The 15,603-nt window shown below is 42.0% G+C and overlaps 2 protein-coding genes across 5 annotated transcripts in view; one reads left to right on the top strand and one right to left on the bottom strand.

Annotated features, from left to right (window-relative positions):
- The window catches only part of slc44a5b (solute carrier family 44 member 5b), a 28,583-nt gene extending 28,264 nt beyond the window's left edge, over window positions 1–319 (top strand). For both annotated transcript variants that reach the window (XM_072389664.1, XM_072389666.1), the window contains one exon: window positions 129–319. In XM_072389664.1, coding sequence (XP_072245765.1) covers window positions 129–223 — 95 coding nt within the window. In that variant the 3' untranslated portion in view covers window positions 224–319. The remainder of the gene's footprint in view (window positions 1–128) is intronic.
- Window positions 320–2,427: 2,108 nt separating this feature from the next.
- LOC140312020 (LIM/homeobox protein Lhx8) lies at window positions 2,428–8,494 on the bottom strand. Of its 3 annotated transcripts, none has more exons than XM_072389668.1 (8): window positions 8,334–8,494; window positions 7,046–7,171; window positions 6,734–6,855; window positions 6,085–6,302; window positions 5,803–5,906; window positions 4,837–4,932; window positions 3,916–4,105; window positions 2,428–2,936 (listed from the first exon to the last, which is right to left on the bottom strand). In XM_072389668.1, the coding sequence occupies exons 1-8, from the start codon at window positions 8,412–8,414 to the stop codon at window positions 2,860–2,862; spliced, it is 1,014 nt and encodes a 337-aa protein (XP_072245769.1). In that variant the 5' UTR covers window positions 8,415–8,494; the 3' UTR covers window positions 2,428–2,859. The 3 variants fall into 3 exon arrangements, with proteins under 3 accessions (XP_072245769.1, XP_072245768.1, XP_072245770.1); XM_072389667.1 differs by having other exon boundaries at window positions 6,085–6,305; XM_072389669.1 differs by lacking the exon at window positions 8,334–8,494 and adding an exon at window positions 7,602–8,276 and having other exon boundaries at window positions 6,085–6,305.
- Between the last annotated feature and the right edge of the window lie 7,109 nt (window positions 8,495–15,603).

Here is a 15,603-nt window from a genome sequence, read left to right on the forward strand (position 1 = left end):
TTGTTTTTGAATAAACTTAAATGTTTGAAGTGTTTGTCCCGTGCTTTTCAGATGTTTGAATTGAAACATTCGAGAACATCGTGTCTTTACACGTGCAACATTGATTGGTTGAATGATTCTTTCTGTAGTGTGGGACCTGGAGGTGAATGACGGCTCACATGGCCGACCCTTCTACATGAGCAAAGCCTTGAAGAAGATCCTCAAGAAGGGCAACGTGAGCTAGAGACGAGAAGAGGAGGCGGACTGAGGACGGCGTTATTACCAAAGCGTGGTACAATCCCAAGTGGCCATATACTTTTTCCCGAGAGTAATTTAATTTCACAGGGCAGCTGCTGTAGGCTCCCGCACTTTCATTTATTGACCTGATAGTTAACTCCAGTTTGTGCAACAAAAAAAAAAAGGCTTCGTGGACAAAGTACAAAGTCCCATGAGGAGAATGTAAATATTTTCTAATGTGCATTTTTTAACAGAACTGTTGTAAATATTTTACAGCTACAGTCATTCTACATCCGAACGTCCTACTAGAACAACAGTTTTAAGCTCTTTATTTATTTCTTGGGACTGTAGTAAACTTTCTTTTTTTTTTTTTGTCTCGATCTCTTGTAGTTACTGTTTTGTACCACGTGGTGGCGCCAGTTATTGCCAGATGTGTTCCGTTAGGGAGTGAATGCATTGCTGAGTTTTTAACACCAGCATCAGCTCAGAGTGTCTCACAGTGAGAAATGTTTTCACCAATAAGTGCCTTCTTGTGTAATAATTGACATTCAGTGTTTTATTGATTGTTACATAGTTTACTTTTAAAGATGCTTCTTTATTTGATTTTTTTTTATTTATTTTTTTTTTTAATCAGTCCAAATCAGATATTTAGAAGCCAGAGAAGAATCTCCTTGTCCTTTTCACAATGTTAGGTTTGTGGTTTGGTTAAAGATGATGTAGGTGGAAGCTTTTTTGAGTTTGGTTATTTGGAAGAAAGTCACTGGCTTGTATTTACAGCTCTCATGTGCCAATTCCTTCCTCTAATACCGCTGCTGATGTGGGCACATGCACGTGCCACTTGGGGCACGATCCAGCGAGACCAGTGACCATTACAGTTAATAAAAAGATACTTTGAAAATATATCTCATCAACGACTTGAACCCCTGTCGATTTGAGAGGTGACAGAAAAGCGTATTTCATCAGAGAAGAGTGACTGTAGTTGGCTTGAACTGATGTCCCTCAGGCACGTGTTTGATTTCAAAAACATCAAAATGTCCTCGGATGCTTGAAGTGTGCTTCTCTGTTGAGGATTTTAATGTTTTCTATTTGTGAAACATCAATATATTTCCAAAGGTGAGGCAAAAGCGTACAGCGCCGGGCAGACCAAACATACAGCGGAGCAGTTGGACACGTTTCTCTCAATGACGTCTTGCGTTGTTCTTAGAAGACTCTTCAAGCAGCTCTTGTAGTAGCTGTGAACTTAATGTCCAATCTTTCAGCACGAGTTCTCTTGGAGAACCGAAGATGTTCTTTGTGGCAGGTCGTAACACCAGTAAGTCAAGTACATGAGGGATGCAGTTGTGTTGGTTTGTCTCCTTAATCGAGCGTTTGAAAAGGTGGTGAAAGGTGTAGCTTTTTCCCAAATAGAGTCATTCATCACATAGACTGATGCTAACCTTTAGATTTGACTCATGACTGTTTTGTGTTTTTTTTATACTGGGTTTATCAAACCTGAGAGCCTGCCCTCGCGGTGCCTCAGAGTGACAGCGCTGGCAGGCTCGCACACCCTCGGTTTGAGCTGAACACGCTGGGACACGTCACCATTCGATAAAAGCAAAACAGCTCTGCTTGTGTATGCGAAAGAGCGCAAATGATGCATGTTAGCGTTCAGCAGGGCATGTTGTCATGCCTCTGTTATGTTGAACAGAGGTTGAGTTTTGGCTCAGGTTCAGTTTCTTTTCCAACCAGAGCGAATACCTCCGATCTGATAAGTGTTGTCAAACCGTGTGTTTATTTGCTCTCTTCTCACTCCCGTGTCTGGAAATAAGATTCTTTTGGTCAACCACAGTCAGCAAGTAGACACAGGCTAAACATCTGTCTTTGCCAAATACGATTCAGTTTTATTGGCTCAAACTCCCAACTCACAAAGCAGAGCTCTAATTGAAATGCTCGACTATTTCATTTTAAGTTGACGGTATAAATGTCTGTTATTTATTACCTTAATCAGTGAAGATTGCACTGGAATGTATCAGCTGTGTGCGTATGTATTGATATTTATATTCTTTTGAGACTTAACATGTTTTCTTCCACCTACTTAGTACAATAAATTGTTTCCACACATTTGTTGACACAACCATTGTTTTCGTAAATTCTTTAAAAAAGAAAAAGAAGCACACTGAGATTTAAACACGCTGCACAGTAGCGTTTACACTCATCCATCCATCGCGCAGGTTTGTGAAATTAGACATTTTATTCTTGAAACAGACTTCACATACAATAAATTAAATTGCAACACTGTTGGACAAACAAGTTCAAGTTCACCTTCATATGGAGTTTTGGGTCTGGTGGCTTTCACTTAGAGTAACACTGTAAACTTTGTCACCAACTACACAGAAACAAATACAAAGTCACAGTCCTGTGAGGTACACTGAACCCTCTGCACTTCCACATTTGGACAGCGTGTCCGACTGTAAACCACAGTCCTCCATAATCTGCCCACCAAAAGTATAAACGTGTAAAGATGAACTACTGGCTGCTTAAGGAAACAAAGGGACTCACTGAAGATGAAATGATATTTACCATGGAGGTCAGAATACTGCAGGTGCTGATGACGGACGAGCGCTGGTGAGTGTGTGTGTGTGTGTGAGAGGGAAAAGAAGCAGCTCAGGCGTGAGACACAGGCAGGGAGGTCATGGCGTGGGTCGGCAGCAGCGGTTGAAACATGGAAGGAGGCGAGTGTACTGTGGGCACACACACACACACAGAGCACACAGTTACTACGGTCGTTTCCATGTCAACTCAAGAGTGGACATATATTTATATCAGTTGATGAAAAGCATCTCATTGTAGAACTTTCAGAAAACGTTTTATCCAGTTTCTGACGGCTCTCCTCTACACTCCCGATGAGCTGGAGAACAAATTTTTAATAAAATGCAAGAAAACCGCAGAAAAAGTATCGCTGGCGATGGACGTGGTCGTATTTGATATAGTACAATTCTTCCCAAGCTTACGGATAAGTCTAACCAAATACTTTCTATTTTTACAATTACAATTACAGATGGGGAATGTGGCCACGAGCAGAACCCACACGATTTTGGGTCACATTTTTAAATAATGGAGCATCAGTCTAAGTGGAGGTTGCAGTCTCTGAGGGCCCTTCTAGTCTGTTTTAAATCTATCAGTTAAAGGGGATAATTTGCCATCATATCACCCATTTGATATCAACATTAATCGTGTAGCCTGTGATTTTAGACTAATTCTCTATTGCTTTGAAAGAGATTTTTTTTTTCTTCTCAAATGTCATTCAGTTGAGGCTCCGCTTCTGCTTCTATTTTTCTTTTGTCCACATCTGAACCTTTCATCTCTTGACTGCGTCGTTTACTGAGCCAAAGGTTTAGCCGCCGTAAAATAAAGCATGAAGAAGTACTCCAAGTATTTCAGATGAAGTTGGCTCTCAAATCGTCTTCAGCTTAGCAGTTATTTATTCTGTGAATTCACATGTTTGTAATACAAAGAAGGGCGTCTTCTGGGCCACCGAATGCCATCTGTGTGACTCGTTCAACTTAGAGCTATACATGTGAAAATGTATGTCATTGAAATTCTAAACGTGGAAATTTCAAACGTAGTTTTGGCTGTGAGGCGCTGCGAAAGCCGTCTCTACAGTTTAAAGACAGAAACGAAATGCAAAAAAGGACTCCTCGTAAAAAGCCTCATGCTCACTGTCGATGAAGGAGTGTAGTGCAGAAAGCATTGACCCCTCTGGGCCTCCGTAGGCCGTGTACTGCAGCTCCTCGGGGGTCGGGGTGGGCTGAGAGAGGCGGCTCGACTGCAGGGAGGTCAGTGGGCTGCCGGAGTTGTGGTTGGGGCTCACATGCTTTTTGTGGCGTGCTCGACAGTTCTGGAACCAAACCTGCATTATTACCGAGACAAAACACATTTTAACCAAAGGCCTGCCCACGGGTTCCTGGTCTGAATCCCCCACGAATGACATGTGACCACATATGCTTTAATCTCTATCCCTTTAAAAAAAAAAAATTACAGCTAAGGAGTCACTTTTCACAGGTGAGTAGAATCTCTATCATAAAGTTGGTGTTCTTTGGGGTGGGGGTCCATCCCAGATGTTAAGATGTGCCCCAAATGCAGAGTTCAATCAGCGTAGTCCTTACTAGAAACAATAGAAATGTAGTTCGAACTGTCAGTGCGTGGACAAATCTGGCCCGAGGCACGTTTTCTCAGATGGCGTCACCCTCTGCTGCACAATGCGTTATAAGGCACATCAAAAGGTATCTGTAGTCTCACATTCACATTCGTTAAGCGGTGTGATGCCTCTGTAGAACTGTAGCTACACAGACCAGCACCTTCGACTTTTTTATTGTCATTCTACCTTTGAGTACAAAAAGTCCTGGCACAGTTGCAATGCCTGAATAAATAAATAAAAAAGGGGGCAAATATATATCTACAGAGCTCTTTGTGAAGGATCTCTCAATAAAAAATAAAAAAAACAGACCAATTATGTCACCTTTAACATCAAAGGAACCATAACATTGCAAAGCGTTTTAACCACTGCATGTTGGCACTAACAGGGTTGTTCTGTGTATTCCAGCATCTATTTAGTCTCTGTGCGCCCAACCCATCGCTGACCTGTATGACTCTTCGACTGAGGCCCGTCTGCTCCGCCAGCTTCTGCAGCGTTTGAGCATCGGGGTTGTTGTCCTGAGCGAACTGAGCCTGCATCACCTGCATGTAAACAGGTAGAGGGGGGAATCAGTTAAACAAGGCAAACAAGGCTCACGTGTGGTCCTAAACGGAATTTCTGCCAAAATCTGCTTTTTAACTCACCGTGTCTGGAAGGAACGAAGAATAAATTAGGAATTAATACAATGAAAAGTTATTAAGATTACAACAGCTCCTTTTTAGGCCCAAGCTTGAATTATTCATGATTTTTCTTTTATTATTACTTTTGGCTATTTAAAATAAGCAGAAATTATTACATCTAAGCGCTGGCTTTGAACTGGAATGAGTTTTTTAGGGAAAAAAACTAAGTCCTCGAATGGGGACCAGGGTCTCAGAATATATATATATATACATATACATATATATAGAAAATATTTCTGGCAGTTTTTGGCAGTTATCTTGCTCTATATAGATCAAACTCATGTATTGTCGAAACTGCACAAAAACATCAGTCAAACACAGATTTTTAGCTGTGTGTTAATTAACTGAAGAAGCTGCTTGTAAAGTAAGCAAAATCTGTTTTTTTTTTCATTTTTACCTTTTTTCGCAGGCAATTTTTTTTATGTGAAAAACACCCTCACTGTTTGTTTTTCTTTTTTTTATTGCATTTATCAAATATTTTGCACATTTAAATACTGGATCCATACCTTCTGTTCCACCATTTGATCCATCTGAATACATGTTGCCCGTATTTTAGTTATTTAGCTATTACCATCATCACCATTTAAAAAAAAATCATTTAAATGAAGTCCCTCTATTATTTGAAAAAAACATGTGAGACTCAGGCTCAGTTCCTTAACTGACACTGTTGTTGTTGTTTTTTTTTTAAACAAGTTAAAAAAAAAAGCAAAATGCATTCATTATGTTTCAAACCTGCAGCTGGTCGGCAGTGAAGCTGGTCCGAGCTCTCTTGGAGGGTTTCGGCTGGTTAATCTCCTGCTCGGTGGGCACGGCCCCTTCCATGTTAACATTGTTCCCTGCAGAGAAAACTCTCATAAAAACACACGACAGCAAACAAAAAAAAAAAATAAAATAAAATAAAAATAGAGTAACTAGAGACCTCCGGCACAATTTACTATGAATGTTCTAACAAAACTTGCCTCGTTCAAGATCACTTTTTATACAAGCAGAGGGACAGCAGGCAGGCCCGCTCACCTTTCTCCACGGCCCGCTTCAGGTTGTCCAGCATGCAGTCGTAGTGGACCCTGCAGAGCACCTTCCCCTCCACCAAGGCGAACTCCTCCCCGGTTGACAGCTGCCTCTTGCAGGAGAAGCAGGCGAAACAGGCCAGGTGGTAGACGTTGCCCTTCGCCCGGCGGACCCAGTCTGTGGAGTGGATGTTCCGGCCGCAGCACGCGCACCAGGTGCCGTATCTTCTGCAGGGGAAGGTCGTGGCGAGCAAATGAGACACCCGTAGAGCTGAAAGGCTGGCGATAGCTCTTTTTTACTAAAATGAAGGCGTATTTCCCCAACAGAATGTTTACTGAAATAGTTGCGATTCAAACCAAGCTTTTATAGCCTAGCTTCTTGAGATAGAAGGGAAAAAAATCTTATACCCAGCATTAGTAGGTTTATTCACCACGGTGACGTGAAACTACTTTTTTTAGGAGGGAGACTCGTTTTCAGAGTGATGCACTAATCGTGTGAGTGAGAACAGTTACATGGCACCAGTTCACAACGTGTACATAAGCGGCTCGACCTTTTCGTTTCATTTCTGCGACAATTTCGTTCAATAAGTACAACTGCCGTTTGGCAATCAGTTGCAAAGCAAAGAAGGGAAAAAGAAAAAAGAAGATGCACATACCGAAAGTAATCCAGTTTACAGAAAACCTCTTTTTCTTTGATGTAACAGCTCGCGTGGCTGCCAAGTGAAGTCTGACACACGCTGCAGGAGAGACAGCGCACATGCCAGCACAAGTCGTTGACCTAAAGCAAAGATACGATAAATTAGCCAAAAGACAAACCGCGTCTGAGAGCGAGGCCTGCTGAGGATCTGCAACAAAACCACAGTAAGCCAAAGGCAAACAACAGAAAGCTTAGAAAAATGGAGCTGAAAGGGCAATTGTCAGGATTTTTTTTTTTCTCTCTCCTCTTTCTTTTTTTTTTTTTTTTTTACCTTTAATAAATATTTGTCCACAATCTCTTCGTTGCAACTCGCGCACACACTTCTGCCCAGCAGAGGCGCAGACTCCATCGCCTGCGGGGACGAGGTATCTTCATCCGAAACTTCCACCGGCGCGCCCTGGAGATGAGACCTTTGGTTAGAAACCGAGGAGCGGGAAGCGCAGCCTGCCTTTCAACTCGGTTCGTACCCCACTCGCAGCACAGATAGTTAAAAGACCCACAAAAACGCAAGTCTGTCTCAACTTTTTTTTGTGTGTCTAAAATTAACTTAAATACATAAAAATGAAACGTGAAAAATCTTTTAACCTGTCAGAGAGACATTATCATTATTGTTGTTGTTATTTATTTGAAAAAAAAAACTACACATTCGAACATTCTCGAGGAAAAGTTTTGTTTTCACGCTGGAAAAAAAGCTTCTCAGACGTCCGAAGACCGTGCGCAATTCTTGCCAACAGCCGCAGCTTTTTTAGAACTTCCTCACTCCGAAGAGGCCGCTGGTGGACGCAGAACGAGTTTACTGGGATAAGCAGTTTGGTGTGCTGGCCTACCATTATGTTCCTCCTTTCCTCGGCGCATTTGCCCAGCAGCTCTTCGTCTCCTTTGCAGTCCTCACACATGACGAGAAGCTATACGGAGGAGGAAGAGGATGTCGCTCCGTCAGAGACGCGCAGCTGCCTTAAATGCCCCGCGCTTCTCGCCATAAATATCATGCCTTTCACTTTTCACCATGACAACGCCGGCGATTACCATTACCGCAATGACATTTAAAAGAGAAGGATAGTCATTACTTACATCAACAGACAACACTCGACATAATACTTGTCGCGTGTGCGTTAGGTGCTCTCGAGCTCTGGATTCGCTCGTGGGCAAAAGACCGCTCGCTTTATGCGCGCGTGCTGTGGTCGAACCAACCAACACCAACAATTTCATGTGTCAATCACGGAGCAGCGCGAAGTCTCGAGCAAAAGGGGGATTGATTTATTTAATAACAGCAATTAAAAGGCTAAGCTCGCCACAAACGTCTACCCGGGGCAACCAAAAGGTGAAGAGGTCTCATTAACTACTTGAGTTTTAATTGCAGAAATCGGGGAGGGGTAATTTTCTTTGGCATTTCTTCAAATTGTGAAAATACTGAGCTGTCAGTTTGTGGAAGGCCGCCTTTAATGGCACACCAAAGCCCACTCTGATTTAATTGGCGAAGCAATTTCGGCTAATATTCACTCTGAGACGCGCACTCACGCCTGACCAGAAGCAGACGCAGCTCCCTGTCTTTGACTCACCTCACCGTTGGACAACAGAGATCCGCTCTCGCTCTCGGTAACGACGCAACATTCTACTTTAACTTCACTTTTCCAGCGCATGTCTGTGTCCAAAAGACTCCCAAAGTTAAAGCGTGGTATTCTTCTTTTCTCCTGCAGGACTCCCGTGTGTTTCAGTCAGTCAGCCCCAAGCTGTTCAGAGGGCGGATCATAATTCATATTTTCTCTTGGCCGCACCTCCCTTTGGAAGCTTGTTGTGTGTTTTTTTGTGGGAGAGTTGGAGGGGGGGGGGGGGGTGGTCTGTCACAGTTACAGTTCATTATATGGGCTCAAAAATTCAGTGTGCTCTCATGTTACAAGTTAATAGGCTGTAAATTAATAAGTGTCTAAAATGATAACATTTGTTCAGTTCTGCAGGCCCGTCCTTTTTTAAGTGATTGAAGTATGTTTACTATGAGTTTATTCTTCAGTTCTGCAATATTTCTGCAGACAGCGGCATACTTCTAGCTCCACTGCTGAAATTCTGAACAATATATATATATATATATATATATATATATGTAAGTATGTGTGTCTTTGTAATTTCCTATGAGCTTGACATACCCATTAATGCATCTTCAAGCAACATGGCAACAACTTTTTCTTTAGGTTCTTTATATTTGCTGTTAAATACATTTTTAGAGTTTATTGTTACAGATTAACAGTTTAAGAACATTTTAGGGCAGGGATTTCCAGTTGCTCTACAGCTGATTTATTTATTTTTTTTTAATCCAACTGCTTTCTAAAACCAGAATAAATTGAATTAGCCTGTCATCCGCAGATAAAAGTTTAAGTTGAAAGCAAGCAACAATTATTCTTGTGGCAGGAATACGTGGGTGTACATATCCTAACTTCCACAATGTCTCCTACCAACAGGAGTGATTCAGTCCGTCTGTTTGATGGAGAAAGCTACACCTGTACCTATAAGCCTCTATGTTCATCCATTTCAATACAAGTGCTTTTGTAGTTTATCGGTGTATCTATTTTGTGTTTGTGATTAAAAACATATCTATGTATGTAGGTTGTGTTCGATCAAATAGATAAAATCTAAAAAAAAGTTCTTCATACTTTAATCACTTAAACTTTGATGTTATTGATGCATGTTCCTGGACAAATGTATAACTTTCAGTGAATGAAATCACCAAGTGAAGATGTAGAGCACATCAGGCTTTTAGCGTCCCCTCAGTCTGGCAGCTCAGTTAATCAAGTTGAATGATAAGATGACCAGTTCACATACGCTGTTGTTCTACGTGAGTATAGACAATACTACAAAAAAAACTTAATTTCCAGGAAAGTTGGAACGTTTTCTGAAATGCAACAAACACACAGAACTGCAGTTTGTTCATTTGTCTGAACCTTTATTGAACAGACAGAAGTAATAGATTTTGTTGCAGGCAGAACACTCAAAACAAGGCGGTACTGAGGCAAAGAAAGTCAGAGAAGTTTGTAGAATCAACAATCAACACTTCAACTGATTACAGGTAAGGGTGTCAGATTTGGGTATTAAAGGGCTGTTCCCCAGAGGCTTTGTCTTTCCAAGCAAGGATGGGTTCTGGCTCACCATTTTGTCCCAAACTCAATCAGAGAATCCTTGGTCATATTGAAAATTATATCTTCATGCAAATAACTTAGGTCTTTGAACGTTTACAGGATGCAATATTGCAAAAAGATTCAGGGCATCTGGGGAAATCTTACTGAGTGAAGGCCAATGACAGAAACCACTGTCGGACGGTTGTGACCTTCAAGGCCTCAAGTGGCACTGCAAAAAGAAACTGTCATGCTACCATGATCAATATAACCACATGGGCTCAGAAATATGCTGTGAAACCATTTGGCTCAACACAGTCTGGAATAGCATCGAGAAATGTAAAGTGCAACTGTATTAGGCAGGAACAGGCCCTACATCAGCTCTAAATGCTGCTGAGTTCTCTGGGGACAAGCTCGTTTCAGCTGAACGGAGAGACAGTGGACATGGGTTCTGTGGTCAGATGACTCCATGTTTCACCTGAATCGAATCGAAAAGTACTCCAGCTTCCTCCCACGAACCAAAGACGTACATCACCCAATGCCAGCTAGGATAGGCTATTGCTTGTCAAAGAGATAAGGAGTAAAATGTCCAACAATATTTGATGCCGATGTTTTTTGCCTGATGTTGCTGAACTCAAATAGACAGCCCTGTTTCCCACCTGTTTTAATATTGTGAGCAAAGTCTCGTCCATGCAGAGATGCAGGAGACTTTATATTCTCCATAAGAGGTAATGCAAATGCTTCAATAGCGATTTGAAAGTCTGTGGTCTTCTCAACAACTGCCTGCTACTTGACACGCAACATGTATTGGCTTATCTGTTTTTTGTTTTTGTTTTTTTTAAAACCTTTTTCCACTTGTTCATGCACTCTCACCCACTCAACCTTTTCTAACCCTTAGCCCCACCCATTACCACCCCCTCACACAACCTTCCACTCCAAACAACCCTCACACACACACACACACACACACACACATACGCACTCAGACAGCAAAACTCTTTTTTTCTGTCTGCCCTCGACTGTTATGACGAGGTAACAGTCCGACCTGCAGCGGCATGAGCCCGCAGCTGTATCGTATCATCACAGAGGGATAAAGGAGTTAGCGTGCCTCCATCGAGATATGTTCTGTTCCACCTGGTGGAGATGAATGCTCTCCATCAGATAACGCAGGTCATACATTACGTAAGACAAAGCAGACACTATAAAAATCCCTCACACTGGATGAGGTTTTGAACTCCGTATGAAGACCTCTGACAGGCTGCTCTACGTAGCCGTCAGCGCTGACTTCACATAGAAAGGTCAAAGGTGAGCGGAGAGAAGTGATGCCAACATGATCTCTCAAGCAGTTGAGAAAGCACATGAGAAAGCAAATTCTCTCTCACGCATAAGTGTTTGTCACTCCAACGCACAGTCTGAGCTGATCTGAGAGCCGACGTTCTGACAGATGCGTATCTCGCAGTGTAACAGTTGGTTGTTTTCATTTTTTTAGTGTTGCACGGCTGACTTCTCATTCTGCGTGATGCGTAGCAGACAAAAGCAGCCTCTCATCTGTTAACATACCCAAGAAAACTTGTTTTACTGCTTCACCCCTTTACATCTAAGTGTATGAGGCAGCTGTGGTATATACACTACAACCTATAAATACTCCACGATTGTGTCTTGGAGGTGGAAAGTAGGTCATTGATTACAGTGGCTGTAGGGGCTGTAGATCAAGAGGAAGAGGACTTGTCTGCCAGTCGGTAGGCCTGTGGTTTGATACCTGGCTTCCCGAGGCCATGTGTCCTTGGGAAAGACATTGAACCCCATGTTGTCTCGTTGCCCCTACCTTGTGCGAGTGTGTGTGACAGAGAAAAAGTTATGCATAGCCTGCAACACTGTATAGATTAAGACAGTGTTTCTCAATTCCGGTCCTCGTGACCCACTGCCCTGCATGTTTTCGATGTTTCCCCTTCTCCACCACACCTGATTCAAATGATCAGCTCGTCATCAAGCTCTGCAGTGGCCTGATAAGGCGCCATTCATTTGAATCAGGTGTGGTGAGGAGGGAAACATCGAAAACATGCAGGGCAGTGGGTCACGAGGAGTGGAATTGAGAAACACAGGATTAAGAAGTGCTGTATGAGTGTGTGTTTGGGAATGAGTGAATATGGCCTGTGGTGTTAAAATGCTTTGAGTGACTACACTAGAAAAGCACTTTATAAGAACAGTCCATTTAAAATTATGTCTAAAAATACCTTCTTTTTTCCCCAAGTTTGGACTACATTATTTAAGCTTTGTGCTACCAAGAGTAGGCCTGAAGGACTGGACAGGAACAGGACTGGAGATGTACATTAGTCAGCAGCATCCAGCTAATACATTTCCAAAAATCTGAGACTTTAATGAAAACAGAATGCAGTGAAATGCAGTAAATCTCATAAGCCGATAATTTACTTACAGTAGCGCATGGAAAACCTGTGAGATGCTGAAAGCTGACATTTCAGAATAATGTTCCTCGATGAAAAAACTGCAGTGACTTTGAACATTCTATCATATCTACAGAACATAAAAGGAGAGGAATTGCTACACAGCTGTAAACACGGCCCTGTCCCAACTTTTCTGAGATGTGTTAAGCCCATCGAATTGGAAATGAGCAAATGTTTAGCATCAGACAGTCAAATATCTCAAAAAGAAACTCAAAAGTTGAGTTAGGTGCATCACAAGACTGGAAGCATTCTGATTCTTGCAAAAAAAAAAATCAATAAAATAGAATAAAATAAAAAAAACCTAATAGAACATACATCCATTCATTCATTCATACATTTTCCTTTGTAGTTTTACCCTTCAGGGTCACATGCAGACTGAAGCCTGTCACAGCTACCATTAGGTGAGAAACAGGGTACACCCTGGACAGGTCACCAGTTCGTCACAGCCTGTTGGAACATCCCAAAACTAGTGAGGTAAACTGGCAGCAGGTCTGTAGCTGACTGAGAATAAAATAAATAAGCCCAGAGAGGTGCAGTCTTTCCGGAATAAAGATGAAGAGGTCTGTACCCCACATCATTAAGGACCGCAAAGGAAAATAGTTTAAGAATTAGGTCTGTTAACATCAAATTCTTAAGAAATTGGGATTAATTCTCCATGAAACGTAAAATCGTTCCATATTTAGAATATATGGAGAACCCCCTGAAACAAGCGACGAGGCCAAAAACAAACACTGAGTGGCTCCCAGGCAGCTTTACACCGAAAACCACTCAAAGCAAACACACCTCTTCACTGCAACCACGAGTAAAGTTTAAAAAGTCTATCATGCAGAAAAAAAAAAAAATAATCAAAACTAAAAAGATCTGGGTCTGAACTTTTTCAAGATGAGTTCAAGAGAAGGTGACGTTGAAAACCTCCGTGGGCGGACAAACCAAAACCTGAATTTCTTTTAATCACGGGTGGTAAATCCTTCAGATCATCAGGCTGGTTTTCAGCACACAGCATTGGGAATACCTTGTTTGTTTCAGCCATACGGTGGCAAACCACATTCTGAACCTTTTACTTCTGTATGGATCTGTTGTCCCTTAGTCCAGACCAGTTACCATGGAGAACATTAAGTCCACGCACAGCTGAAGTCCTTTAAAAGCAGAGTGAAATTTCACAATGAAATTCTTCGTGCTGTTGTTGAGAAAAGGTGTGATATGACGCAGGGATGACGTGGCCTTGTCCAAACTGTTTTGTTGCTGGCGTCAGACTTAAAATCAATGTGCATATTGAAAATTGGAATAATTTCCTATTGCAAACATCTAATAAGTTACCCTTGTTCTATTCTCAGTTAATCCTCAGTTAGGTTCTCAGTCACGATTGCAATCAGATGATTTTTGCATTCTTCCTTGATTTTCATTTACAAGCCCTTAAAAGAGGAACATGACTGATAGATATCCATCCTCACTTGACCCATAACTCAGTTCAAAAGTACTTGTGACTATGTCGAAACAGGGAGGAAAGCTCAGGATATCAAACCATGCAGGGGCTGTTTTTCATCTTTAAATGGTGGGGGAAAAAAAGGTCAACAGGTTGCCTCATGGTGCAGCTTTTGCATAATGTTCGGATAATTCCAAACACAATTACTTCACTAATTCTTAAAAGTGTAACTGAAGACGACAGACGGCCTTCAGTAAAAAGTGAGGAATGTGGGAAACTTTCATCTGAAGAGGCGACGAGCGTTTGGCCTCAAGTCTTTGATAAAATCCTCTAATCTGCTACTTCCACATGGACCTTTGCTTTCTTTAGGGCTGCAAGTGCTCATTTCTTTCATTGAAATCAGCCCGATTTGGGGTGGTTTACAATTGACACAACGAGTTTAGCATGACCTTTTCTCCTTGCTGTAAATGGGTACTCATTGAATCCAAAGGGGGAGGTAGGGAGCCGGAGGAGGAGGGAGGTGGGTGGGTGTGTGGTGGGGTGGGGTGGGGGGCTTGCATTGGGTGGGGAGGGGGCAAAGGGGGGATTGGGTGGAAATCACAGGAGTGAAAATGGCAGTGGAGTGAAAGAGGGGCCTGATTGCATTGGGACAGCATGCGACAGGGAGCAGCATGCTCAGCCCAATCAGAGCGACATAAGGAAAAAGTGCTCTTATCAACGAGTAATGGCCCACTTGACAATCACACAGGCACAAAACTGCTCTATTTAACGCTGATTGCAAAAACTGCCCCCCCTCACACACACACACACAGACACACACACACCCACCCCCTCATCTAAGAACTGCATGACTCCCCCGAAATCTCCCTGCCACCTCCCAGCTTACAGCCAAGACCCTTTCCTGAATGGAATTCATAATCACCCCTCCTCCATTTCTAAGCTAATTGTTATTTTAAGACCTGCGTTGTGCATCATTTATTTAGCGCTGGTGAAATGTCGGCCTTGATTACTGTGTTTATTGTCAGGAATGAAGGCACACGTATCTCCGCTCCGGCAGCTTGACAGGAATCTCTGCGTCTCACCCACCTGGCTGTTCATCTTCCTTCACGTCCACCGTTTTGGTGTGAGAGACCTGCAGCAGGGCACATCTGTAGATGGAAAGGTCACCGATGAAGTTCTCTGACATGGTCCAAAACTGTCCAAAAACACACATCTTTTTAAGGATGTAAAACTTGACTTCAAACAAGGACTTGAGAGCAATAGTTCATCACTCGTGTGCTTTGAGTACATGTAAAATAGCATCAACTTGCTGTCACCTTTCTCTTCTTCACTGATAATACGGCAGAAGTGGCCACACTGATATTAATTAGTAAGTAAGTAAATCAAATTAGTTGAATCAAATGACTTTTGTTTGGGCTGTTTCTTCTGTCAGAAACAGGAGCACCTTCTGAACATTTTAGCGTTTTTCCAACTTAATTGAATAAAATGCTAACAATGGTTCTGGCAGATTGGTTGAGTTGACTCCTGTCCTAAATTTACACAAACTTTACACATTATTTATTTTTTTGCCTCCAACAACCATAGGTGTGGCGCTCTCCTGGAGGCAATGAAACTATGACTGGAAGCCGTTCCTGTTGGGTCTGCCTCGTAAAGCTTTTAGAAAAACTTCTAAGACTTACCACGATAAAATGAATTAAACTCAATTCAATTAAATTTCAATAGATTCATGTTGTCATCTGTCAACATTGCTGAACCCTTAAAAAACAGAGTTCTCTTCTAGATATTATTAGTATTATTGTTTTTATTATTTACAAGCTGTTTTTTTTTCATTCATACTAAA

Source organism: Leuresthes tenuis, unplaced genomic scaffold (genome assembly GCF_036924035.1).
Source record: "Leuresthes tenuis unplaced genomic scaffold, fLeuTen1.0.hap1 SCAF_7, whole genome shotgun sequence".
NCBI lineage: Eukaryota > Metazoa > Chordata > Actinopteri > Atheriniformes > Atherinopsidae > Leuresthes > Leuresthes tenuis.

Coding starts and splice junctions, on each gene's coding strand:
- LOC140312020 (XM_072389667.1), bottom strand. CDS start 8,414: ATGCGCTGGAAAAGTGAAGTTAAAGTAGAATGTTGCGTCGTTACCGAG. Junction 7,172..8,333: donor CTCTGTTGTCCAACGGTGAG/GTGAGTCAAAGA, acceptor TCTCATCTCCAG/GGCGCGCCGGTGGAAGTTTC. Junction 6,306..6,733: donor TGTAAACTGGATTACTTTCG/GTATGTGCATCT, acceptor CTTCCCCTGCAG/AAGATACGGCACCTGGTGCG.